The sequence below is a fragment of the Dipodomys spectabilis genome, unplaced genomic scaffold, assembly GCF_019054845.1.
Source record: "Dipodomys spectabilis isolate Male_0828 unplaced genomic scaffold, ASM1905484v1 ptg000266l, whole genome shotgun sequence".
Classification (NCBI taxonomy): Eukaryota; Metazoa; Chordata; class Mammalia; order Rodentia; family Heteromyidae; genus Dipodomys; species Dipodomys spectabilis.
The window spans coordinates 2,363,457-2,389,721 of NW_024870943.1; the positions used below are offsets into that span (position 1 = coordinate 2,363,457).

Below are 26,265 nucleotides of genomic sequence, written 5' to 3' on the forward strand. Positions count from 1 at the left end.
ACACACACACACACACACACACACACACACACACACACACACACACACAACAGACACTGGGAGAGAAAAGAAGGGGGAAAAAAAGAAACAACCAGTAGGAGAAAGACATCACACAACAGAGCCTAAACAAGAAGGAGATGCCTACAGAAGGAGAGAGAGAGAAAGAGAGCGAACGAGAGAGAGACAGAGACAGAGACAGAGACACAGAGAGAGAGACAGAGACGAGAGAAAAAGAGAGAGAATGCACCTGAGAGGCCTTTGCAAGACCGGCAGATTTCAGAGCAGTAAGTTCAGCCACACCTCAACACAGAAAGGGGATCTGGGAGGGGTGGGGGGCAGGGCCTTCCCCGAGGTGGCCCCCTCCCAAGCCAAACTTACCAATGCTAATGCTCAGGGAGCTGAAGACAAAGTCGATCTTGACCAGGCGGCGGAAGACTGGGCGGAAGGAGAAGATGATGACGGGGAGGAGCAAGAAGCACAGGCCCAGGGCCAGCAACATGAAGCCCTTACTCATGTGAATGAGAACTAGGGAAGTGGCAACACATACTGTGGTCAGCCCCAGCAGTCAGTCAATGCTATGCCCCCACATCATGCCCACTGCCACTGCGAGCAGTCCCTCAGACACTCCCACCCCCAAAGTCTAGCCACAGTCCCGCTCAACATCCCCTAGCCTCATATCAACCAGTCACCCCCTAGAAACTCCAAAATAACTTTCACTCAGAAAGTCACCCCAGACCCTCCCCCAGAGAGACTGCTGGGAGCCCTCCATCCTCGGCAGGGCCCGAGGGGACACTGACCTGTGACCTGGCCCACGTTGGCACACCTGTGCCTCCTGCAGTTGGTCCAGAAGCCCAGGTAGCCAGTGTAGGGGCCCTGCAGGTAGGCCATCCGCCCATCCCCCACACTGAACATCAACAGGGTGGCCAGGATGATGAAGACGAAGCACCAGCCTCGAAGGATGAACTTCCGGTCCTCCTCCCAGGAAATCAGGTACTCCACTTGTTCCGCTGGGAAATTGCAGAGTTTTGTTGTTGTTGTTGTTGTTGTTGGAGGGAAGACTGGATCATTCTTCCTTTTCTTCATGTTTTATTCCATCTCCATCATCTTCTACACCCTCACTCCCATCACCTCCTCCCCACCCCCAACTGTTCCTACCGCATTCCCTGCCTCCTTCCAAAGCGAGCCCCACACGAAGCTCAAAGGGACTCGTTTTGTACCTCTACCCCTCTTCTCCCGTCCATGTTCCCCATCTCTGCAGCCATGACACCATGAGATCCAGAGTGCCACACACTTGTGACCCTATCCACCTTGCCACTGCTGCTTCCTATTTGCTCTCTCTCACCTCCAAACCCACCAACTTCCCAGGGGTTCCCTCACTCCCAGGGCCTCACCCCCTCAGTGGCTGCTCCCTACTTCCAACACTCATCTCCTGCTTTGGCCCAGCTCCTCCCTACCCATCCAGGAGGTTTCCAGGTCAATATCATTGTTTCTCCACCTTCTCCAGAAGCCCCAGCCTTCCTCCCAGACCCCCACCCAGCTCCCAGGCAGGCAGCCTGGAGCAAATGCCAGCTGCACCCCTCACACACACACCAGCCCAGCACAGACAACTGATTAACGCCTCTGCCAGTCTTCTGCCACACCAAACTGAGGGCCATGTCTTCTCTGAGACCCCCAAAAGAAGTGAAAGAAGATAAAACAGAGGAAGGGAAACAGGGGAGCAGGAGAGACAATGAACTGAAGGACTAAAAGGAGTAAATGGATCCTGAAGAGGCAGGAGGAGGTGAAGGGAGATGCCAGTGGGAAGAACAAGATCTAGTTTCAGATCTCGGGCTCTCTAGAAACAGGTAGAATTCATTTCAGATGTGTTGCCCAGGCCTGGCTCCTCGCTCATCTAACACAACCCCTCCCCCATGGCCCAGACCTTACACTGAGTCCCCTCCCCTCCCCCCCACAACACCACCAGCCCAGCCCCAGACCTCAGGTCACTCACAAAAGGCCAGCGTGGAGCGTGAGGCCATGACCAACGTCCCACCACCCTGGAACCCCTATAACTGTCATAGAACCTACCCTGCCCCCAGCTGCAGGCCGGATTGAATCCCTGAGCCCTGCCTGTGGACAGCAGGAGAAACTTGGAAACATATACCAAGGCAGAGAAAGGGAATGCTAACAGATGGAGCCTGAACCCTGGAGAGACACCCACAGGCTTCTGGGTAGCCGTGGCAGTACCCAGGAAGAGAAATTGAGGCCGTTGGCTAGCTGAATCCACCAGAGCCCTGCCCCTGCCGTGACCTTCCCCATGTCCCAGGAAGCCCCATCTGACCCCCAGAGACCTCAGCCAGCCCCTCCCAGCACCACCCAAGCTGAGACCCCAGGCTTTCTGCCAAGTACTTATAACCCCCAGGTTAGTACCTGTTAGGATCCATTGCGACCATCCCAGGGGACCACGTGGAGGCAGGCAGGCACAGGAGGAAGATTATTATAAGGTTTATGAGAGGGGCCATGTCTCCCCCAGGAGAGGGAGCAAATATGGCATCTGCCCTTATCCAGGTAGGTAGCTCTGAGGTCGGTGTGCAGGTAGGTCTGGGCCGAGAATGGGACTGGCCAGCTCTATGGTGGGAGCTCTAGGGCAGGGAGGAGTTCAGGTCTGGTTGGAGCTGAGGACTGGTGGTGGGGAACAGTGCTAACAGACCCAAGACTCTTCACCCTCTGTCCAGAGTCAGCAGGTGAGCGCCCAGGAGCCCCTGCAAAGTATCCTCAGCCGGCGAGTGAGCAGCCAAGAGCATTCATCAGCCCACAGCCACCGCCGGGTGAGCATCCAGGAGCCCCTGCCCAGCATTCTCAGCCGGCCAGTGAGTCTCCAGGATTCCCCACCGGCCCTAGGCCGCCGCCGGGTGAGCATCCAGGAGCCCTCGCCAGCCTCCAGCTACCACAAATTCAATCTCCAGGATTCCCCACTGGCCCCCAGCCGCCGCCGGGTCAGCATCCAGGAGCCGCCAGTAAGCTTCTTCCCATCCCAGTCCAATATCCAAGACACCTCACCCATTTTCCACAGTCACCAAGCCAGCATCCAAGACACACCACCTGTCACCTACAACCGCTGGGTCAGTGCCCGAGACTCACCTTCGGTGTTACAGGAGCATCAAAGCACTTACCCCCTGAACAATGTCCAATTCAAGTCCCCCTCCGGGCCAGCAAGTACCCAAGCACCACCCAGCCAAGTGCCACCAAAAACCAAAAAGGTCAGCCTCGCCGGCAAACAGACCTGGCCCCAGGACAACATCCCCTCAACAATCAGCCAGGGCTCTCGTGCAACCATCCAAAGCATGGGGTCACTTGCCTCGGACTCTGATGCGACCTCAAGAGAAGACCACAGCTACCAACGTGACCCAGTCACCCCGAACAGCACCATACAGTACTTGGCAAGGCGTTCCACAGGAATCGCGTATAGCGGGTAAGAGGGCATGCCCAGCCGAGCTGCCAAGATCTGAGCTCCAGTACTATGGGAGGAACAGCAGTCAAAGGTTGGGGACTTGCTGGGTGCCTGTGGCTCACACCTGTCATCCTAGCTACTCAGGAAACTGAGGTTCTCAGTTCAAAGCCAGCCCTGGGTGGGGAAGTCTCTGAGACTCTTTTGTTGGTGATGGGGCTTGAACTCTGGACCTGGGCACTGTCCCTCTTCAGCTCAAGGCAAGCGCTCTACCCCTTGAGCCACAGCACCACTTCTGATTTGCTGAGTGGTTTATTGGAGATAAGAGTCTCATGGTTTTCCTGCCCAGGCTGGCTTTGAACCACGATCCTCAGATCTCAGCTTCCTGAGTAGCTAGGATTACAGGTGTGAGCTACTGGCACCTGGCTATGTGAGACTCTTCTCTCTAATGAAACACCAAAAAAAGCCAGAAGTGAGCTGTGGCTCGAGTGGTAGAGTACTAGCCTTGAGCAAAGTAAAGCCCCAGGACACACACACACACACACACACACACACACACACACACACACACACACACACACACACACACACACACACACAGAGTTAAGGACTAGAAGGATGCTGGATTAGAAACCAGACATCATGGCTGGCTGTTGCAGGTATAAGGTAACTCTGAGAGAGGGTGGACCGGACAGACAGGGCAGGTGGGTCAATGCTGATGGTCTGGTGGCTGGGCAGGGCAGGTGGGCCAGCGCTGATGCTGGTGGCTGGCATGTGATCTGTGCAGGTATCGGGCAATGTACAGTCGCCAGTCACTGCTGCCCATAGGCTGGAGGCTGCTTCACGAGGCCAGGAAGATCAGCCGCCAGCTGAGCCTGGTGCTGACCCTGGCTGGCATGCTGATCCTCGGCCTCATCTCGCTGGGCCAGCCCTGGGTCCACTTCCAGGTGCCACTGATGCCCCCTGGGGGTCCCTCGAGACCCCCAACCATCGCCATCGACACCATCCTCTTTGTGCGATGTCCAGACATCTCCTGCATGCACGAATATGACCAGAATGCATGTAAGGCCTGCCCTGGCATGGACTGGTGTCTCCCTCCTTCCCTGGGGTGGCCAACCCAGCTCTAGGGTGACCCTCACCTGGCAGGTTGCATATGTCAATTTCCATTTTCTTAAAGGAGAATCCTTTTCATGGGATAGGAGGAAGGAGGGGTGACACCTCCACCCCCTCCATGCCCAAAGCCTTAAAGACAGCCTTGGTGTTCTTGATATCTTCCCTTCCTCAGACCTGCTGGACCTTGCCTGGGCCTTCCTAGTTATATCCAGCATCACCTGCTTCTGTCTGTTTGTGGGCCTCATCAGCACCATCTTCTTCACCAGCTCCAACCTGCCCATGCTGGATTTTTTCCTCTTCATCTGCAGCATCATGTCAGGTGCAGTGCCAAGATCCTGCCCCTGGGAACCCAACTTGTTCTTCTTCACTTGTTTCCAACCCGGGCATCTGAGAATGTCAACCCCAGTCCAGCTCCAGCTCCATCACCCTGTAGACCTCACTCTCCAATTCCTCCCCACCTATTCCCAACTCTGAGCTCTTTCCCAGCCATAAAACATCTACGTGCTCCCCCAGGCCATCCCCAGCACAGCTTCAGCTCCCAACCTCTGCCCCGCCGCCAACCTCATCCCCAATCCCGTCCACCCACAGCAATCACCATCTCTCTGAGCCAGTTTTCTGTTCAGTAGGATGAGGGGTAAAGCTTCCTACCATGTGGGGATGTACCTTAAGAAAAAAAGGGGGGCCGGGCGCTGGTGGCTCACGCCTGTAATCCTAGCTACTCAGGAGGCTGAGATCTGAGGATCGTGATTCAAAGCCAGCCCGGGCAGGAGAGACCTTGAGACTCCTATCTCCAATAAACCACCAGAAAACCGGAAGTGGCGCTGTAGCTCAAGTGGTAGAGCGCTCGCCTTGAGCTGAAGAGCTGAAGGACAGCGCCCAGGCCCAGAGTTCAAGCTCCACAACCGACAAAAAAAAAAAAAGAAAAAAAGGGGGGTCCGGAAGTTAGTCAACTAGAGAAGCAATGAGCAAGAGCCGGGGGGCATACAACTCTGAGCAAGGGTTCTCACACATCCATCCCTGGCCTCCCACCCTCTGTACTCTCACCTCTGTGCTCACACAGGGACCAGCATCGTACTGGCTGTCCTGTTCTACCTACTACAGACCAACAAGTATATGCAGGAAGGCATGACCTACACTCTGGGGACCAGCTTCTACTTGGCTTGGACAGGCGTCTTCCTCTTCCTCATCACCGGTCTGTGCTGGATTGGGGGCAGGCTGAGTTATGGTTCAGGAATAGAGATAGGTGTTGTGTGGGGAAGAAGAGAAATCCAGGGCCGGGTAGGATGAGACTGACATGGGAGACAGGGTTGGGAACACACGTGAGGCTGGATGTAAGGATGGGCCAGGGTTTGACACCAGAAGTGAGTTAGGAAGAGGGCAGGGGGTGGAGTCAGGTTGGGGTTTAAGGGCATGATCAGGGGACAGTTTAGGGGATAAGTCATGGGGTTAAGACACAGCGTAGGGCCCATGGGATTGGGCTAGTGAACCGTCTGTCCTCTGTCTGTCTGTCTCTCTTCCCCTTTGCTCTCCCAGGTTTCTTCTCCTATCTGAATTACATCAATTTCTGGTCCATCCTGGCAATTCAGGCAGTCTGGACTTAGGCCATGGGATGACCCCACTGCTGGACGGCTCTCGTGGCTCCTCGTTGAACACCTGACAGGCCTGCTCCATATCCCCCACCCTTGACAAGTCTCCTATTTTTTTTTCAGGAGCCCCTACCATCCCTTACCAACGTACATTAATAACTTGTATTTTTAAATAACCAGTATTTTCTGCTCAGAATGTATTTAGTTTAGCTCTGCGCCTTGAAGCCTTCTGTGGAAGTGCCCTTCCTCTTGTGGCATCCTTGGGTAGAGACAGGGAAGGGACTCAGACATGAAGGACCAAGATACACAGCAACCAAGAGAAAGGGGCCTTGGTGCCTGGCACACAAAGGGTACAGTGTCTGATGAATCACTCATTCTCTCCCATGCCTGGTCTTCAACCTCTTAGCTTTGTGAGTCTGCAATAACTCACCATTCCTGGGAAGATTCTCCCCACGCCTCCCTCTACCTTCACCCGCACCAGCACCCAATCCTCACCTCATCTTTCTTCTCCCAGGTCTGTGAAAAACAGCTTTTTCCTTACATTACAGGTGTTGAACTCAGAGCTCTGAGCTTGCTAGGCAAGGACTCTACCAAATGAGCCACACTCTAGCCTTTTTTCATTTTCAGCGTCAAAGCTTTTTTTTTTGTCAAATGGTCCCATCTTTAGATTAAGACCCAGCCACCCAAGTAACTAGAATTACAGGGATAAAACACCATACACACCACTTCCAGTTTTTTGTTTTACAAAATAATATTCTTGCCCAAGCTGGTCTCAAACCAAGATCCTCACATCTCTACCTCCCAAGTAGCTGAGATTGTAGGCATGAGCCACCACTCCCAACATGTGCAGCAGCTTTTTGAATACGGTTTGAAGCTAACAGCCCCTTGTTAACAGGGTGGTGTTAAAACTCAGTTACAAAATTCTGTCATTGCCCAGGTCCCCCCAAAGGGCCTTGGCTGAGGGCACCCCTCCGTCTCCTTCTCACTGTGGTTAAAGCTGCCACGCTTGGAGTCTCAGCTCTGCCACTTCCTGGCTTGTGACCCATAGCGTCCCAGTTCCCTCATCTGTGAAGTGAGTGATGCTGGTATTTTAATCTACACTGAGTTTAACCCAAATGCCTGTCCTACAGTATGGCAGTTAGCAGTGTTGCTCATACTAATCCTTGCTCTTCTCTCCAGCAAAAGGCTGTTCTTTTTTTTTTCTTTTGCCAGTCCTGGGACTTGAACTCAGGGCCTGAGCACTGTCCCTAAGCTTCTTTTGCTAGAGCTAGCACTCTACCGCTGGAGCCACTGAGCCACTTCTGATGTCTATTTATGTGGTACTGAGGAATCGAACCCAGAGTTTCATGCATGCTAGGCAAGCACTCTACCACTAAGCCACATTCCCAGCCCCTTTTGTTCATTTTTAAATATAAGTGGAGCCACAACTATGTGCCAGATGCTGGAGCAATTGTTTCAGCAGAGGCAGAAAATGATGTCCATAAACAATGAAATAAAAATAAGAGGGCTGGGTGGGGTAACTCTATTATAGTCAGATGATCTGATGGACAGAATAGAGCCACATGGATTGGGAGAAGAGCTCTGAGGAGAACACAGGACGTGCAAAGGTGCTGAAGCACACAGACACTAGCAGGTTCCAGAAACAGAAAGAAAGCAAGCCAAGGCAGAGAAAAACAGACATCAGTAGAGGCGTGGTGGGCCTTGGTCAGACCATGCATTGCCTTTCCTTGGAAGTACAATAGGAGCCGGTGATGGAATGTCTGTTGTCCTTACGAGAAAAAAAAATCTAGGCCTTTTTTTTCCTTTCCCCTCAGACTACTGGGTTCATGCAAGGAATATCCCCACTAACAGGAAGAAAAGAACCCAAATGACCCAGGTATGAGCTAAACAAAGTAGGCACTCTTTGATTAATGAATAAATGGATTGCCTATACACGGTGAGACAAACAAAAAAATTGTATTTCCCCTAATGTGTCCTTAGCAATCAGAAGTGTGACACAGCTTGGTGACCGCAGGTGAATTACAGTAGAAAAGTTTCTGTTTAATTTGGAAATCCTAACCGTTGAAAGATAGTTCTCAGACCTCCAACAGTACCAAGAAGCCAGAAGCCCTGATTTTAAGTCATCAAAACCCAGGGTGGACACAAAGCCCTAAGACCCAGCCTCCCCACTCAGGCCCCAGCTTCCTCCCTCAGACCCAGGAATCCAGACCCAAGCCTTCTTCCTCAGACCCGAGGGGGTCCAGGCTCCAGTCTCCTCCCAGACCCAGGGTTCTGAGACCAGGCAGCTCTCCCTGCACAGCCCCACAGACGCAGAGGCGAGCGGCCTCTCACAGCGCATGCTCAGTCTGTAACTCCGCCAAGCGATACCTACCCGGGACAGTCTCTGTCAATCTCTCATGGCCCCGCCCCCCTCACTGCGGCTGGATCTCTGTTTGGGTCTTTCTATCTTGGCCCCGCCTCCGGCGCAGAAGCTCTCACCCTGGTCCCGCCCTCACTCACTCTCCGCGGTCCTCATTAAGCGCGGCCTGGAAATTGCCTGATACGCCTGGTAGACAAGCGTTCCAGATATGTTATTACTCACTTGCAGCCTCATGTAGAAACAAGTTTTGTCTATCCTTCTCAAGAATATCCCAGAGAAACGCGAATTCTTTCTTTTGCCAACGTCAAAGCGCGGTTCTGATACAGGCGAATACGTCGGACAGCTAGGGGCGGAGCCTGATGGTTGGCGGGTACTATATAAAGAGGTCTCGGGGCCTTCTCGGCGCCTTTTCGGAGAGGAAAGCTTGGTGAGTGTGGCCCTTTCGGGTTGCCTTAACGCCTTCGGTTTTTTGTTTTTGTTTTTTTTTTTTTTTTTTGAGGGGCAACTTGGGGATAGGAGATTCACTTGTTGAGAGGTTCCCGCGTCCGTGGCTGCACAGAGAAGCCCTATGCCGGACGCACGGTGTCGGGGTCCTTCAGGGCCTCAGCGAGCGCCCTCAGGGTGGAGCCTGGGGGGTCCCCCACACAGAAGCAGGATTGGCGACTCCTGCCTCGTGGGGCGGGGGGGCGCGCTTGTCGGCCAGCCAGGCTTCCCTGCGGGCTGTGCGTGTCGCCCCCAAGTCTCCCGGCTCCGCCATCTTGAGCTGTGCAGGGAGGTGGCCCCTGGCACGTGGTGACTGCCAGCTCGGGAGAGCCCTGCGCCTGTGCGCACGCCGCCCGCCTCCCTAGACGATCGAACCTTTTCGCTCTTTTCGGTCCTAGAAGCAGGCATTTCTGTGCGACCTAGACCCAGGACTGAAACGGATGGAAGAAGAAAAGGTTCTGAGGTTCCCGCCCTGGCGGAGTCAGAAGACCAAGCGCCTAGGGAGACATGAGTCTCGTGAGTCAGGTAGGAAAAGACCTGGGAAAAGGAGTAGGAGAACGATTTCCACCTATAGAATAGGTCTGGGTTTACACCCTTCTGGGATATCCGATTTTGAGGGACAAAAGTCCTCTGGCCGGTAGAGAGCTAACTGACTTTACTTCGAGAAGCACCCAAAAAGAAAACGATAGGTTTCTATCCCGCCGGTTTCCTTTTTTTTTTTTTTGTTTGTCGGTGGTGAGGCTTGAACTAGGAGCCTGGGCGCTCGCTGACCTATTTTGCTCAAGGCTAGCACTCTCTACCACAGCACCACTTCCGGCTTTGTGGTGGATAACTGGCGAGAAGAGGCTCACGGACTTTCCTGCCTCGGCTGGCTTTCAACCCTGATCCAGAGATCTAGCCAGGATTGCTGGCATGGGCTACCATACCATCGCCCTCCTGAGGTCCTAACAGTTGTAGCATTTTACGGTAGTTGTGCTTGGAATTTCTATCCCTGACAGGGCCCTTGTAGCCTTTGATAGGACTGATTTCCATATCCTTTTTTTTCCCCAGAAGCTGTTGGCCCATTCTCATGAGTTTCGTTAACTGTTGACGGTTACTAGCAGGTACTGTGGGGTGCACCAGGGTTTTGTTTATGTGGTGGGTTTGGCTGTCCAAACCTGGAGAACTCCCAGTGAACCCATGACACTGGGGAAGCTGGGGCAGCTGAGGATTTTGCATTTATCCATTCCTACATTCTATTAGTTTGGCTCCCCCTTCCTGAAGGCAGCTGGCCTTCACCTGGCTGCAAAGAGGGACCAGGGCTCCCATGATGTCCAGCACTGGGCTCTGAGCATCCCTGAGGACATAGTGCCCCCCCAGGACCTTTGACACCTGGGGGTCTGAGGGGCCCCAGTCATGTTCTCCTAGACCAATGGGTTGTTGGTGTAGTACTGAGTCTTTCCTGTGTTACAGGTATGGCATGAAGCTGCTTCAAGAGATCATCCACATACTCAAGGTGAGAATCCTTGCCTTAGTCCCTCATCCATCAGGTCAAACTTGGGTGACTGCACAGCAGGTGTTTCTGAGACATAATCAGTTGGGCCTGGGTCCAGATCTTAAGCTCTGCTGTGCATAGGTTTGGAGATGCTCATTGAACAATGTACCGAACAGCACTGCCTCCTGTCACGCTGCACCTTTGTGCAAGGCCAAAGTGGCAGATTTTCCCTGGAGATTGTTTAGCAAATGGTTGAAAAGAGCTAAATGATACTGTGGGCGTGTGCCTGTTAGAGCATGTGTCTTCAAGCTCTGGGAAACTTTCCACTTGGGCAGAGAAAGTAAGAGGAGAAGAAGAAGAAGGCAGGACAGGGAAACCTCAAACAGGTGTCCCTCCCACCCAACGCCATCCTAACAGAAATGCCCTGCTCCTCATCACCTGCCAGGTGCTCTTGAGCACCTCAGCTGGCTAGTATGACATAGCACATAATGGCACTTTTCTGCACAAGGTCTTAACTGTTCCTAGTTGCTAAATGGTAGTGTACTTAAGTAGTAACTGAAAATGAACTCCCTAGATCTACCCAGCAGGGTCCTGGCAAAAGGCAGGCATCCCAGCCTTGCACCCAGGGAAGGTTGGAAGCATTGGGTGTGGGGAGACCAGGCCTGGAGTGTGGGCAAAAGCCATCAAGGATATTTTCTTTTTTTTTGGTCCGGTCGTGGGGCCTGAACTCTGGGCCTGGGCGCTGTCCCTCAGCTCTTCAGCTCAAGGCTACCGCTCTACCACTTGAGCCACAGCACCACTTCCGGCTTTTTTCTTTTTGCTTATGTGGTGCTGAGGAATCAAACACAGGGCCTCAGGCATGCAAGGCAAGCACTCTACCACTGAGCCACCTTCCCAGCCCCGATCAAGGATATTTTCATTAGCCTTTAAAAGACAGGGACAGAGTTGGGGTTGGGCGCTACATAGGCCAGATCTTGCTTCATGGCTCTCCCTCTCTGCTTCCTTCCAGAAAAGCCACCTTGGAGGGCTGGTCCCTTGCTAACCCCAAGGAATCAAGAAAACGGCTGCCATTTACTTCCCAGATCTCTTGAGTGTCTGTCTGCCCTGTGTCCTTCAAGACTACAAGTGGCTCTGAGATTTGTGGAGACCACTGGGGCCCCTATGATGTCTAGCACTGGGCTCCGATGGCAGGTTGAGGACATCATGCTTCCTGGGACCTTTGACACCCAGTCTCTGAGGAGGGGAAAAGTCAGGATGCTGAGCTTTCCTGCCTCCCACCAACCTCTTACCCCCTTCTTACTGCCTACAGGTGTGCTCCAGAGGGCCAGGCCCCACAACCTGCCAGGTAAGAGCTGCTGGGGCTCTTAAAAGATGGGAGTCACATTGGCTTTAGTAATAACACTTATTCTGCTTCAAGTTTACCTGGTTTTAAAGACCTTACTTACATCTGTTTGCAGAAACTTACATATTGGAATGTTTTTACAGTTCCTTTGAATGTATTGCATCCACAAAAGCATTGTTTCCTGTATTACCTCAAACATACATAAACTAGCATCACACAGTTTCTCTGAGATGTTTCTGTATTCTGGAAGCTGAATATTAAATATTTTTCCATTCAAACAGGTGGTGATAGAAATAATGGGACTTGGACTGTTTCAGTGTTTAGACAGGAAAATCCACTTCCTTGTTTCGCGATGACCTAGATAGAAGAAAATTTAAAAGGATGGGAGTCAGTAATGATGCTTGTATAAACCCCAGTGGGGTGACATCTACCTGCAGTAACAGCCCTGAAGCTGGGCTGGAGGGGGTGGGGTGGGCTCAAGGCTGGTCTTGTGAGACCTTGTCTCTTAAAGCCAACCAAAAAGAGTGAAAATGCTGTGGGGTGGGTAGGGGGTCTCAGGGCTACACTTGGGGACCCCCATGATGTCCAGCACTGGGCTCTGACCACCCTGAGGACATGGTGCCCCCTGGGAACTTTGACACCCAGAGGTCTGAGGGGTCCCACTTAGGAAAGGCGAGGAGTAGGGTGAGTCTCTTCCTGCTTTCCCATTACCTCCTTTCCTTCACACAGCCCTTCCTGGACCTCTTGATCCTGCCCTAAAGCAACTGGGGCCATGGGTGTCCATCCACATGGGCGCCAAACTGCTGGCCACCGTGCAGCCCTTCCAGCAGAGCCCCAGTGACCTTGGAGCTGGCCAGCCCCCCGGAGCCTGTCCATACCAAGGCACGGTCTTCATTTACCACCGAGACACTGTGCACTTGGGCGTCAGCAAGGAATCGTTCCTGTGATGCGCTGCCCTTCCTTCCTTGGGCCCACATGAAGGGGGTATCCAGCTGCCCACAGCAGTGCACCCTCAGGAGTCAGCCTGCTGGTCTGCCATCATGCTGCTGTTAAGCCCATGTGACTTTGGCTCAGGAGAGGCCCCGTCCCAGTCCTCCCTTGTCCTCAGCCCACTGTCCCTCTGCTTTGCTTTGTACCTTCCCTTTGGAAGCTTGCTTGGCTGGGCTTCCTGGGGTGCCTGAGGAGCCCCAGCATGAGTTGGGTGTGGGTTTAGGGATGCTGGGTAACCAGTACTGCACAGGTGCCCATTAAATAGCAGGTGCATCACCCTTTGAGCTGTGGGTCTTGACTTGGTCCTGCTGTGGTCTTGGGGTGTTGAGCGGGGCCTGGCAGACAGGGTGCGCCTGGGCTTGCCCACCAAAGGATTTGTGGGAGCCAGAAACAATCCCAGCCTCCTCCTAGAGCCAGAAAACACCCAACAGTGGTCCACGTTGGAGGCTCTAGTGGTGTATGGCCCTTTGGAAGTGATTAAATAACACACGACAGCAGGGTGGGGCCCCCCAAGTGGCCAGCAGTGGTGGATGGAGTCCCCCCCCTTGGTTTTGGGCAGGCCAGAGTTGTCCCCTCCATGAGGAGTGGTGCTCCTGCCAGGATGGGGCATGGTCCCCACAGTCACAGTGACACTAAGTACTGTCCACACTGGGTGCAGCCACTACAAGGCTGGAGGCATGTGTGCATGTCCCAACCCATAAACAAGTATGGCCTCATCCACGGGGACCCCACCCTATCCTCCCTCCCCAGGCGCAGTAAGTGACAAGCCAGAGCAGCAGATGAGCACACTTGTTGGGGTCCAGGGGCAGCTGGGGAGGAGGGACTGCCCCACTCACACGGCTCCCCCCAAAGCCCGCAGACAGCTGGGCCTCCAAGCAAGGAGGCCAAGGCCCAGGCTGAGCACTGCCAGCACGGCCACAGCTCCAGCCAGCAGGGGTATCGCTGTGGCTGCTGCCGGAAGAACATGGGGGTTGGTGTCAGGGCTTGGAGGTTCCCCACTCCCACCAAAGCGCAAGGGGCTGTCACCTGGGGGGGTGGCAGGATCAGAGGAACCTTGGCAGCGGGCCCCCTGCACTGGAGGCCGCGCAGGCGCAGTCAGCCGGTGGAAACGCCCCAGAGGGCAGGGCGCCGGGCACCCAGGGAGGCTGAGGGGCAGCGGCGGGCGGGTGGTGTCATTGCGATAGAAGAGGGAAACCGTGATGTTCCTGCCGGGGGGAGAAGATGGTGGCATTTGCCCCTGCCATGGATTACCATCAGGAGGTAAGCTGTCACGCACACCCGCCCGTGCCTCACCCTCCATCATCTTCTGGGTCCCTGAGGCACCTCCGGAACTCAAAGGCCAAGCAGGCGGCATAGGGCGGCGGCGGGGTCTTTCCATCATAAAGTCCCAGGGCCCCCAGGAGTGCCAGGATAGTGCTGTCATGCTGCAGGCGTGCGGAGGGCTGAACTCAGCTCTTCCATGGGCTCCCAACTTCCTTGGGCCCTCTGAGGGGCTGTCCTGTCCCTCCAAACTGCTCCTGTGCTGTGGCCCTGAGCTTCCTCCAGGGCCACCACCCTCGGCTTAGCTTCCCCTCCCTCTGCCCTGCGCACTCACAGCTGAATACATCACCATCTTGAGGGGCAGGCCCAGGCGCTGGGCCCGAGAGAAGTTGCTGAGGATGGCATCGAGCAGGATCCCTGGGGGCAGAGCAGAGGGCTCAGACCATGCCCCTGTGCCCAGAAGGGTGTGGCAGCCTCCCCGTCCACACCTCACCCCCTGTCAGCTGGGCCTTCTCTGCTGCCCGGGGTGGGCCCACATGGGCCCCGATATCCAGAGCTGAGATCTGTGTCAGTGTCCGCAGAACATCTGGGGAGGCCCATGCCGGAAGGGTGAGTCCGTGTGCCCGCTGCAGGAAGAGGGGCGCAGGCTTTTAGGAAGGTCTACAGCACCCAGAAGAGCTGAGCAGCTGTGCAATTTAAGAACAGGGCAGGGAGGCTGGGCACTGCTGTCGTCCTGGCTGCTCAGTAGGCTGAGACCTGAGGGTCCCCATTCAAAACAAGCCTGGGTAGGGAAATCCATGGGACATATCTCTAGTGAACTACCAAAAAAGTATGTGCCAGCCTTGATTGGAAAGGCTAAAGGATAGCACCTAGGCTCCCAAATTCAATCCCAGTATCTGCACCAAAAAAAAAAAAAAAAAAGGATAAGCAAACTATGAAAGCATCCTCTTTAGGTTTTTTGTTTTTGCCAGTCCTGGGCCTTGAACTTGGGGCCTGGGCACTGCCTCTGAGCTCTCTGAGCTGCTTTTGCTCAAGGCTAGCACTCTATCACTTAAGCCACAGCACTGCTTCCAGCCTTTTCCGTGTATGTGGTACTAAAAAATGGAACCCAGGGTTTCATGCATGCTATCAAGCTCTCTACCACTGAACCACATTCCCAGCCCCTCTTTAGGTTTTGAGGTCAGCTGCTGCTCAGCCTTTCTGAGCTTTTCTTGCAGGAAGAACTGCATGGCCTGACCTCAAACCCAGAGGTGTGGCCAACATACGGGGTGGCAAACACCCACATGTGGGGGGCTTGTGGCCTTCCCTGCCGGGAAACTGAGTCCCAGCAGGCTAAATCACTTTGCCTGAGGAGACCTAAGTGACCCTTGGCAGGGAAGAAGCAGGGGCTCACCTGGCAGATGAGTGTATCCAGAATTTTCCACGCCTTGCGGAGGGGCTCTCCGACCAGTGTCAGCCCCGTGAAGTTGCTCAGGCGAGTCAGGAAGTCCTGGGGGCACAGAGCTGGGTGAGCCCCGACAGATAGTCCATCCCAACACCCCTCTCCAGTAGGCCCCCACTCACCGTCCAGCCCTCCAGAGCCTCCTGGTACTCTGCAGCCTCCGTGGACTCCCGCAGCAGTTCATGGTATCGAGGACAGCTACGCATGGGAAACCTCAGCAGCTGGGGGAAACTGAGGCTCAGAGAGGCCAGCAGCATGGGGCGGGGAGGGAGAGAGATCATCCAGCCCTGGTTCTCCCTTAAGTCTCTGAGCAGTAATATCGACTGCCAGGGGCTCACAGGTGACTTGCCCTGTCCCTCCCATCTCATCCCTGTCCCTTTCTCTGGCCCTTTTGCCCAATCCGGCTGCTGACCTTGTCCTCACTGACAGGCACCGTGTGCACCGGGATGGGCTTCCAGTCGGCCTCAGGGTTCCCCGGGGCAGCCTCGGGGAACAACCCCGCCAGGTTGGCCTGCGCGCTCTCCAACGTGCGGTCAAAGTCAGTGCTGCGGATGTACACCTGGGACGGGCAGAGCAGAGGTCAGAGGTCAGCGGAGGCTGCCAATCAGAAGCCTCAGATTCACCTTGCCATAGGCTGAAGGGCATGAAGGGGTCATTGGAAGTCAAAATTCAAGGTGGCTTTAATGTCGGAACTTGGGACCAAGGGTCAGATGTCAATGTTAGCAGTGTTGGGTGAGACAAGACCAGGGGTCAGATGGACAGGAGTTGGGGACTGGAGGTCAGAGGTTGGGTAGACTGTCCTCAGGAATCGGCACCTGAGGTCAGGAGAAAGAACTGATCCCAAAGTGAATTAGAGGATGCCAGAAGAGGGAGGGTAGCTTCCCATGAAGGACAGATGTTAGCAGTCAGTACCAGGCTCAGGGCACGAAGCCTGTTTGACCCCCCAGGACCACAGAGAAGAGGAGGGAAGGGAAGAAGGCTGGCACTGAGGAGAGTGAACACATCAGCAGAGAAAAATTCGGGGAATGTGGCTCAGGTTGAGATGAGGTCAGAGGTCAGTTTCAACAGAGGTCAGTCAGGTTGACAGAGGTCAAAGGCCAGAGCTGCAAATGCTCAGCGGGCACAGGGGTCAAAGGTGACGCATAGCAGTACCTCCTCCCGCCGGTACTCAGGACTCAGAAAGGCCTTGTAGCGCCGCCTCAGGAACCTGCCCAGCTCCAGCTGCTGGCGGATCCCCTCCTGGGGACACAGCAGGCCTCAGTGGACCCTCCTCCCCTCCCCTGCCCCTGCCCCACCCCTGCTCCTCAGCTGGCTCCTCACCCGGGTCAGCTGGCCCAGGCCTCGGGGCCACAGGCTGGAGACGGCTTCCTTGTGCGGGTCTGTGGGGTAGGAAGCCAGCGGGGCGCGGTCGCCATGGCGGAACACCTGGAGACAGACAGAGTCAGGGCTGGCTGGGGGGAGGCAGGGGCCAGGCAGGGCAGGGGCAGCTCACCAGAGCCACGAACACCAGGGGTCCCTCGGGCAGGGCCTGGGATGGGAGCAGGAGCAGCAGCACCAGGAGCGGTCCACCGGTGTGGCCCCGAAACCCTGGCCCAGCCATGTCCGCACAGCTCAGACGCTGAGCTCAGCCGCAGTCTGCCACCGCCTCACCTGCTCATTAGCCTCTGCCTGGGCCCCCCTCAAGCCAGCGCAGGCCCCAGCATGCCCCCCGCACCGCCCGGGGCCTCCCCGCAGCCCGGGCTTAACCCATTTCATCTCCACCAAGCCCGAGCAGCTATTGACACCTGCCACCGTCGCCGGCATCTGCCTTGTTTTCCTTTTATTTGATTTTCTATTTTTTAGGGCTGGGGTTTGAATTCAGGACTTTGCACTTGCTTGCCAGGTGCTTTACCACGTGAGCCTTGCCTCTGTCCCTTCTTGGTTTGGTTTTTTTTTGAGATGGGAGCTCATTCCGGGCCTGTCAAACACCCAGACTGCGATCTGTGGGTTCTAGGCTTCCTGTCGTAGAGGTATAGCTGGAATGACACGAATATGCCACTTGGCCCATCTATAGGTAGAACGGCGAGTCTTACATCTGCCAAGGCTGGCCTCAAACCACAATTCTCCCATTCCCAGCCTCCCAAGCACAAGTCACTGGCAGTGTCCTCTGATCATATCCTCCCTCTCCTAGATCCCTTTCAGCTGTCACTTGAGCCACACCTCCAGCTCAGCATTTTACTGTTTGTGTGTGTGCGCGCATGTGCGTGCGTGCACAATTACCAAAATTTGTTTTTTGTTTTTGGGTCCGGTCGTGGGGCCTGAACTCTGGGCCTGGGTGCTATCCCTCCGCTCAAGGCTAGCGCTCTACCACTTGAGCCACAGCGCCACTTCCAGCTTTTTTGTTTTTGTTTATGTGGTGCTGAGGAATCGAACCCAGGGCCTCAGGCATGCAAGGCAAGCGCTCTACCAGTGAGCCACCTTCCCAGCCCTGTTTTGTTTTGTTTTGTTTTTGGTCTGGTCATATGACCTGAACTCTGGGCCTGGACGCTGTCCCTCAGCTCTTCAGCTCAAAGCTAGCGCTCTACCACTTGAGCCACAGTGCCACTTTCAATTTTTTTCTTTTTTGCTTATGTGGTACTGAGGAATCAAACCCAGGGCCTCATGCATGCAAGGCAAGCGCTCTACCACTGAGCCACCTTCTCAGCCCCAATTAACAAAATTTGAACTCAAGTTCTCTCCCTCTTTTTTTTTTTTTTTTTTTTTGGGTCCGGTCATGGGGCCTGAACTCTGGGCCTGGGAGCTGTCCCTCAGCTCTTCAGCTCAAGGCTAGCGCTCTACCGCTTGAGCCACAGCGCCACTTCCGGCTTTTTTCTTTTTGCTTATGTGGTGCTGAGGAATTGAACCCAGGGCCTCAGGCATGCAAGGCAAGCGCTCTACCACTGAGCCACCTTCCCAGCCCCTCTCCCTCTTTTTGTGGGGGCTTGAATTTGGGGAGAGGGCTGGGTGCCGTCCCTGAGTTTTCTTGCTCAAGGCTGGTGCAGTACAGCTGGTGCTGTACCACTTAAACCAAAGCTCCATTTGTGACTTTTTGGTTATTAATTAGAAATGAGTCTCATGGACTTTCCTGCCCAATCTGACTTCAAACCATGATCCTCAGCTCTCAGCTTCCTGAGTAGCTGGAATTACAGGTGTGAGCTACGGGCACCCTGAGGGTCTCTTGTTCAACTTTTTCACTCATGGCTGCTACTTTACTATTTGAACCCTATCTCTAGACCTGCTTTTTTGCTGGTTATTTTAGGGAGACCAGACTGACTCTGAACCATGACCCTCCAGATCTCAGCTTCCTGAGTAACTAGGGTGGCAGGTGTCTGGCTTTCCAGGTGTTTTCTGATTCTCCTGTTACCTAGTCCCATCTATCCTGCCTCATACCCAGAATGCTCTTCTCTGGTCTCCATGGCCACCATTCTGGTTTCCCCGACAACCCCCTCTTGGTTCCAGTGGCTTCTTCCCTTCTGGCTCAGAGGCCTGGGAAGGGAGACAGAGGTCAAGGAGTGTGTGGCTTGAAGGAGTAGATGGCCATGAACTTCCAGGAAGTGAGCAGAGGGGAGAGGAGGGAGGGGAGGGGGAGCAGGGCTGAGGAGGGCAGGGGAGGGTACTGACCTCTCAACTCCTCCCCAGAATGTGACTCTGGCCATGGCAGTGTTGACCATCATCGCCTCCATCTACTTCTTCAACAAGGTGAGGGAGGGGAGGGCAGTTGGGCCCAGCCTGCCCCCCTCCGCCTTCCATCCCCTCACCTTTCTCTGTCTCTGTGGCTCTTCTTCCTCAGGCCCAGCAGTGAGGACACCCCGGCTCCCCAGCCCTGGAGCAGGACCCCCACCCGTCTGACCATGCCCTCGGCCTCTGAGACCAAATAAATGCAACGCCACAGCATGCCTGGCTCCGTCTCTCTTAGGGAGGGGCTGCACCCTTGGATGAGGGGGGCGGGCTGGGGCCTGGACCCCTGGATCTGAGAGGGGAGGGTAATTAGGGAAGCTCCTCAGGCCTGATGGGTAGAGTCTTTCAGGAATGCAGGCCAGGAGGAAGGGAGAGGCCAGGCGTCCACCGAGCCTCAGCCGCCTGCCTTACTCTTCACCCGCTACCTGGGTCTGAACCTTCCTGTTCCCATTAGAGCTGCACATTCTTCCCTGGCAGCCCTGGAAAGTCACAGATTGTGTGACATCTGTCACTATTTCTGGTGTCAACCCCTCTTTTACTTGGGGGAAGGGGAAGAAACAGGTTTGAACACAGGGCATCGCTTGCTAGGCAAGTGCTCTACCATGTGAGCCTTGTCCCCGGCCCTTTTTGCTTTAGTTTTACTGAGGGTCTCTCACACAAGGCCTGGATCCTCCTGCCTCCTCCCACTGGAACTACAGGTGCATGCCACCACACCCAACTTTTCCACTCCCCGCCCCCCCCCCAAGTTTTTAAAAAGAATTTTAGCAAACTCCTGCTCAACTTTTGACATTCCTCTAGACAGAGAAATATCCAGAACCTTCAAAGACAGTCTGCTGACAGTTTGTTTTATTTCCTGTGAACAGTCCCTTTCACTACTTCCCCTTTCCACTCCCTGAGCTCATCCCAGGAATGCATGGACGAAGTCACCCCAGCCTTTTCTTGAGGTTCACCTACTTTCTCTGAAAAGGAGCAATTTCATCTTAACCCAATTATGTGATCACATGGCTCCTGAATGGACTGCATGCTGGTTTTACAGAGAAAGGACTAGAAACCCCCAATTACAAACAGATCTGTTATTCTTAGCACAACTTCAGCTTAGCGCAGTCTGGTTTGATTGGATCACGTATTGAAGAGTCCTGGGTGTGGTTCCACAAGTCACCACACGAGGGCGGAGTCGGACCATTTTCCCAGGCCCATGCGGTCCCAGCTGTGGTTGACCTCAGCCCAAGGAACTTGATTTCCACAAAACCACAGTGCAGCTTCTAAGTCCTGGGGGGATCCAGCGGCTTCCTCTTACCTTCCCAGCGTGGGCTTGCCTGTCAGGGTTTCCTTTTTTTTTTTTCCTTTTTTTTCTTTTTTTCTTTTTTTTGGGGTCCGGTTATGGGGCCTGAACTCTGGGCCTGGGCGCTGTCCCTCAGCTCTTCAGCTCAAGGCTAGCGCTCTACCACTTGAGCCACAGTGCCACTTCCGGCTTTTTTCTTTTTGTTATGTGGTGCTGAGGAATCGAACCCAGAGCCTCATGCATGCAAGGCAAGTGCTCTACCACTGAGCCACATTCCTAGCCTCTTTTTTTTTAATGACTAAACTGGACTTGGGGATGCTGTAACATGACTGTACAGTACATTGAGGTTGAAAACTACCCTCAGAGACCCTAATGTACAGCCAAGGTTAAGAGGGCACTCCAATGCTTTTCCGAAGAGAGGTTTAGCACATTGGCTCACTCCTGTAATTCCAGCTACTCAGGAGGCAGAGATCAGGACGGAGGCTCTAGGATCAGCCTGGGCAAAAAGTTACAGAGGCCACCATCTCCATCAACAAGCAAGGGAGGCCCTTGCCTAGAATCCCAGCTGTGAGTAAGGCAGAGATAAGACAATATAGATCGGCCCAGGCCAATCCTGCCAGACAATAACCCCAAAATATATAGAAAAAAAAGTAAGGCCAGGCGCTGGTGGCTTATACCTGGAATCCTAACTAATCAGGAGGCTGGGATCTGAGGATTACGATTCAAAGCCAGCCCTGGCAGGAAAGTCCATGATGAGCCACCAGAAAACCAGAAGTGGCACTGTGGCTCAATTGGTGGAGTGCTCACCTTGAGCTGAAGAGCTGAGGGACAGCGCCCAGGCCCAGAGTTCAAGTCCCATGACCGACAAAAGAAAAAAAAAAAGTGTCAAACTAGCAAGTGTGAGGCTCTGCATTGGAAATCACACGCCACCAAAAAAGAAAAGAAAAAGTTGGATTTTCCCCAATCACATCAAAGATTCAGGACATGAAATAAAAATTAGCCAGCTTTAAAATGAAGAAAGGCAAATGTAGTTTCTTGGGCCAGGGACAGACAGAAGGGACGTGTGGATTTCCAGCCTTGACAAGACACAGCCAATTGTAGTGCATGACTGTAACCCAGCTACTCAGAGGCCGGGAGTTGGGGGGGGGGGTGAAAGAGGGGATCAGTTCTAATTGACAAGCAGCAGGACTCCTCTCCTCTGTAGCTCCAGAATGGCCTAATACAAGCAGGAATCACGGGGACCCTGGTCCCATCGGCTTGGTCCTGGGCCATGGCTGCCCTCCTAGCTTCCCATCCAGGTCCAGACCTCTCACCGTGTTCTTCTGTCTGTCTACCTCTGTCTCTCCCCCCGCCCTCCCCCCACTACTTCTCCCCTAGAGCTCCAGTTCTGTTTCTGCACCCTGGCCTGGCCTGCTTCACACCTGGGCCCTGCCTCAACTTCCGTCTGCAGCCAAGACTCTGCGACTCCTCGACAGACAGACAGGCAGCCTGACGGACAGGTTCTCACTGAGTTACCTCTCCTGGCTTCCTCTCTCTAGATCTCTTCTTCCCCCTCTCTGGGACCCTGTCCCCTCTCTTCTGTTCCTCTCGTACTCTCTGGGTATGTTGCAGTCGGCCCTTCTGTCTCTCTTCTCTGGACCCCACTCAGCCTGTCTGGCTGCGTTCAATCCAGCCCTACATGCTTTGGAGGTCGAGGAGATGGGGACCCCCCCACCCCACTGTGTCCTCAGGTTCCCACTGGATGGCTCAGCCTCCAAGCCCAGGCCTGGGCGCTCTCCACCTCCTCCCCACACCCGGCGCCTTGGCAGGACCCCAGAACCTGGCACAGCCTTCTCCTGAAGGCCTGGCCCCCACACACACAGAGCAGAGGGTGGAGCCAGCTGCTGGCCCCTGCGAGGCTGAACCCCAGGGGTCTGAGCAGCACCCAGACCTCCCCCAAGTCCAGCCCAGCCTCACGCGCCCCCAACAACTTGAGCAAAAGCAACAGGTGGAAAGGGAGCCAGCAAAGGAAGAGCATGGCCGCGGTGGCCCAAGGCAGCCCCAGCAGTGGGGGGCGCCCAGTCAGCCGGGCCAGCTGCAGCTGGGCCCCCAAGAGGCTGCGAGAGAAAGCCATGACCCCCAGGGGTACCCCAAACCCAAATGCCAGCTGGTCTAACACGGGGCTCCAGGCCCCGAAGCCCTGGCTATGGCTGGGGACTTCTGCAGCCAGAGTCCTGTTAGAAGGGACAGCCAGGCTGGCCTGGTCCCTCCTGGCTTGCAGGGCTGACCCCCCCAGACCCAGCAGAAAGATCCAGAATCCGCCAGCCCAGAAAACCATCTGCCGAGCTGTGTGGTGGCCCAGGGCCCAGGCAGGCTGGCACAGCGAGGTGTAGCTGTCGGCAGCCCCCCGGGCCAGCAGGCGGCCGCTAGCCCAGCAGGTGAAGAAGGACAGGCCGGGGTCCGCGCGGCAGAAGGCGCCACCCAGCGGCCAGCAGGAGCGCGTGCAGGTGAGGCTCAGGGGCAAGAGTGCAGTGAAGGTGAAGTCAACGGTGACTTGGTGGCCAAACCAGGCGGTGGACAAATGGCGCGGCAGGAGGGGCCCAGCAGCCCGGGCCAGCAGGCCATGGCTGGCCACCTCCAGGACATAGGAGGTGACCATCACCAGGGAGTAGAGAAGGACCAGGGCGGCCCAGGGCGGGCCCAGTACCGCAGGGGGTGCCGGCAGCCAAGGCTCCGAAGGGTTCTCCATGGGCCAGACGAGGCTGTGGGGACCCAGAGCCTCCACGTTAGTCACCCCAGTTCTTCCCCCCAAATCTCCATCCTGTACCCCAAGAGCAACTCCACCAGCCACCCAGCCACGGCTGACCTCCCCCCTCTTCATCCCTTGGCCTTCCTGGTCTCCTGGGCCTTGAACTCACTGCCTGGTCACTGTCTCATATATTTTTCCACTCAAAGCTGGTACTCTACCACTTGAGCCATAGCACCACTTTCTGACTTTTTGAAGATAAGTGTCTCATGGCCTTTCCTGCCCAGGCTGGCTTCAAACCACAATCCTCCAATCTCAGCTTCCCAAGTAGCTAGGATGACAGGCCTGAGCACCAACACGCAACCTTCCTATCCTGCTTGACAACCTCACCCCCATCCAGCCAGCACAGCTAGGGCTTCCCCCCATTCCCCAGCCTCCCTGCTTCCAGCCTGTAGCCCACCTCTGACCCTCTTTGCTCCCCAGTGCCTTTGGACAAAGTCCCAGCCCCTCAGCCTGGGAGGGCCCCTCCCGCCAAACCCCAACCACACACACACTCCAGGAACCAGCTCCTGCCCCATGGGCCTGTTAGCTTCTGATCTGAGAAACCCAGTATCCTCAAGTTCAAGGCCTGAGAGCTGCCAGGGAGCTGACCTTCAGACAGCCTGCCCTTCATGTGGGGAAACTGAGGCCCAGAGGAAAAAATCAAATCTCATAGCAAGGCAGATGAGCTCATCATATCTGGGAGCTCAGAGGCCTGGATTGGCAACGGGGCTCTGCTGTCTGTGAACCTCAGTTCACCCTCCCCCCCCCTCCCCTCATGTCTCACCTCACCAGAAGTGGGAGTCAGAAGCCCTCCAGGCGTCTGAGCAGAAGTAGGAACTGGAAGTAGCTCACCAATAGACAGAAGAGGAAGTAGAAGCTGGGGTCTGCCTGAAAACCAGAGACTGTTAAGTGCTGTCTGGGCCTGGACCTCAGTTTCCTCCTTCTTGAATGGAGGCTCTGGCCTGCTCCCCAGGGCACCCCAGGATAAGAAGCCCCTCAGCCTGGCATTTGCAGCCTTTCTTCTTGTAGCTCCACCCACCTCGCCAACCTGCCAGCTCCCACTTCCCTTCCTCCTTTTCCCTCTCCCCCTTCTCCTCCTCTTCCTCCTCCTTTTCAATTCCTGGAGTAAACCACACACCTTCACAAGTGCACCCATATGTGCATACACCAGCATTTGTCCTGTCTCTTCGCCCTGGTACCCATTGTTTTGTCCCATTGATGCACACAACAAACTCTTGTTCATCCTTCAAAATCCAATCCGGTGTCATCTCCTCTGGAATCCCTGACCTATCCACCATTCACCCCATCAAGGGGGCTGAGAATTACCTTCTTCATATGCAGGATCTGGAGCATGGGTTGGACTCATGCTAAGCCTCATGCATCCTGGGTTCTCTGACCATCCAGAGCTCTGCTCAAGGGCCACCTCTTCCAAGAAGGCTCTCCGTGGTCCTCCTCCTTCTTTTCCCGGTTCTGGTGATGATGCATTGTTCTTAATTTCTGCATTACCTGACCACCCCAAATGCTTTACATGGCCCCTCTATGAGAGCTTCATCCACCGGCTGGGTGCCAGTGGCTCATGCGTGTAATCCCAGCCACTCAGGTCACTGAGGTCTGAGGATTGTGGCTCGAAGCCAGCCCAGGCAGGAAAGTCCATGTGAGTCTTATCCTCAACTAGAACTTGTAAGATAATGAATTTGTGTGGTGTAAAGCCCCCAGATTCCTGGCGATTTGTTAGAACAACAGGAAGTGGGTGCACCCATTTTATGGACTGGCACATGGAGTCTGGGGGGAGGGTCTCATAGTCAGCTGATTGCTGGTTATGCCTCTGGGGTGAGGAGGAGGCAGGGAGTTAGGGACAGTCTGCAGGAGGGGCGCTCCCAACCCAGGCTGGCCAAAGAGGAGGCTGTGGTGCAAGGGGCAGGGCTGGTGGTGGAAAAGAAAGGGTACAGGGAGAGGAAGTGGGTGCAGGCCCGGCTAGACCTTGTCCTGGGGCTAAAGTGGGCCTCCAAGTGGCCCAGACGTGGAGTGGAGGAGGGAAAGCAAGGGACCGGAGGCCGGGCCTGGATTTGGGTTTCTGTCAGCTTTTCCCAGCCCTGTCCTTCGCCTCTGCACCCCGTCCCCCCCACACACACCCCTGCATACCTCCGGGTTGAGGGTAGGGTGTGGCTGGGGACTTCCTGGGTCCTAAGTTCGAATCCGGTCTCGGCAGCCTATCCTGGCTCCAATGAGTGAAGTTCCCGTCCCGGGGAGCAGAGCCTACAACCTGCGGGGCGGGGCTGCAGGTGTCAGGAGGTGAAGTCTCCCGACAGCTATTTCCCGACATCTGATGACAGAGTGTCTCCTGCGGCAGGGAACATCTCAAACCAGGCCACGCCGGGGGCGCCGCCTCCCCTCCCTCTTCGCCTGGGAGAAACAGAGGTAGTGATTAAGATGGCATAATTACCTCCCTCCCTCCCGCCCGCCCGCCTGGGAGGCAAATCCTGCCGTGGGGCTGCTCCCTGGCTGTCTCGCTCTCTACTCCCAGCGCTCAGCGCCAGCAGGGTCGCCTCTTACTATGAGCTCCGCCGGACCCGCCCTGGGGCGTTGGCTCCGCCCCTCAATCTAGCTCCTCCCCCTGGAACCTTAGCTCCTACAGTTTGCCCTGCCCCTAAGTGTTAGTCCCTCCCCTGAGGCTTCAGCTCCTCCCCCAAGAAGTAGCCCCACCCCCAAGTGTTAGTCCCTCCCCTGAGGCTTCAGCTCCTCCTCCAAAGGGTAGTCCCGCCCCCAAGTGTTAGTCCTTCCCCTGAAACATCATCTCCTACCCCAAGGCGTTAGCCCTTCCTCTGTTAGTCCCTCCCCTGAGGCTTCAGCTCCTTCCCCCCCAAGATATTAGCCCCGCCCCTAAATGTTAGCTCCTCCCTCGCGTTGTTAGCCCCGCCCCTTAAACGTTAGTCCCTCCCCGCGATATTAGCCACGCCCCCAGATGTCAGTCCCTCCCCTGCGTGTCAGCCCCTCCTCTGGAATGTTAAGTTGCCCCACTCCCCCAGAATGAGTGTACCTCCCACT

At 55.2% G+C, this 26,265-nt stretch overlaps 3 protein-coding genes, 1 long non-coding RNA gene and 3 other non-coding genes across 8 annotated transcripts; 5 read left to right on the top strand and 2 right to left on the bottom strand.

Annotated features, from left to right (window-relative positions):
• The first annotated feature begins 2,499 nt into the window (after positions 1 to 2,499).
• On the top strand, positions 2,500 to 6,210 carry LOC122125574. The gene is made up of 6 exons (XM_042700094.1): positions 2,500 to 2,574; positions 2,715 to 3,451; positions 4,215 to 4,489; positions 4,713 to 4,859; positions 5,601 to 5,732; positions 6,074 to 6,210. Exons 1-6 carry the CDS (start codon positions 2,500 to 2,502, stop codon positions 6,139 to 6,141), a joined length of 1,434 nt encoding a protein of 477 aa, XP_042556028.1. The 3' UTR covers positions 6,142 to 6,210.
• Positions 6,211 to 9,342: 3,132 nt separating this feature from the next.
• Positions 9,343 to 13,058, top strand: LOC122125652. 2 transcript variants are annotated; one of them, XR_006150770.1, is made up of 5 exons: positions 9,343 to 9,493; positions 10,019 to 10,071; positions 10,421 to 10,463; positions 11,452 to 11,787; positions 12,514 to 13,058. It is a non-coding gene; the product is annotated as an uncharacterized LOC122125652 (long non-coding RNA). The 2 variants fall into 2 exon arrangements; XR_006150769.1 differs by having other exon boundaries at positions 11,752 to 11,787.
• On the top strand, positions 10,267 to 10,358 carry LOC122125908. Its single transcript, XR_006150793.1, has one exon. It is a non-coding gene; the product is annotated as a small nucleolar RNA SNORD88 (small nucleolar RNA).
• On the top strand, positions 11,596 to 11,686 carry LOC122125910. The gene has a single exon (XR_006150795.1). It is a non-coding gene; the product is annotated as a small nucleolar RNA SNORD88 (small nucleolar RNA).
• LOC122125909 lies at positions 12,355 to 12,444 on the top strand. Its single transcript, XR_006150794.1, has one exon. It is a non-coding gene; the product is annotated as a small nucleolar RNA SNORD88 (small nucleolar RNA).
• Positions 13,059 to 13,606: 548 nt separating the features above from the next.
• Positions 13,607 to 17,075, bottom strand: Acp4 (acid phosphatase 4). Its single transcript, XM_042700160.1, has 11 exons — positions 16,968 to 17,075; positions 16,796 to 16,900; positions 16,628 to 16,714; positions 15,888 to 16,034; positions 15,598 to 15,696; positions 15,428 to 15,523; positions 14,528 to 14,660; positions 14,369 to 14,451; positions 14,068 to 14,198; positions 13,801 to 13,979; positions 13,607 to 13,722 (listed from the first exon to the last, which is right to left on the bottom strand). Exons 1-11 carry the CDS (start codon positions 17,073 to 17,075, stop codon positions 13,607 to 13,609), a joined length of 1,284 nt encoding a protein of 427 aa, XP_042556094.1.
• Positions 17,076 to 22,179: 5,104 nt separating this feature from the next.
• On the bottom strand, positions 22,180 to 23,181 carry LOC122125575 (formyl peptide receptor 2-like). Its single transcript, XM_042700095.1, has one exon. The coding sequence runs from the start codon at positions 23,179 to 23,181 to the stop codon at positions 22,180 to 22,182; it is 1,002 nt and encodes a 333-aa protein (XP_042556029.1).
• Positions 23,182 to 26,265: the final 3,084 nt, after the last annotated feature.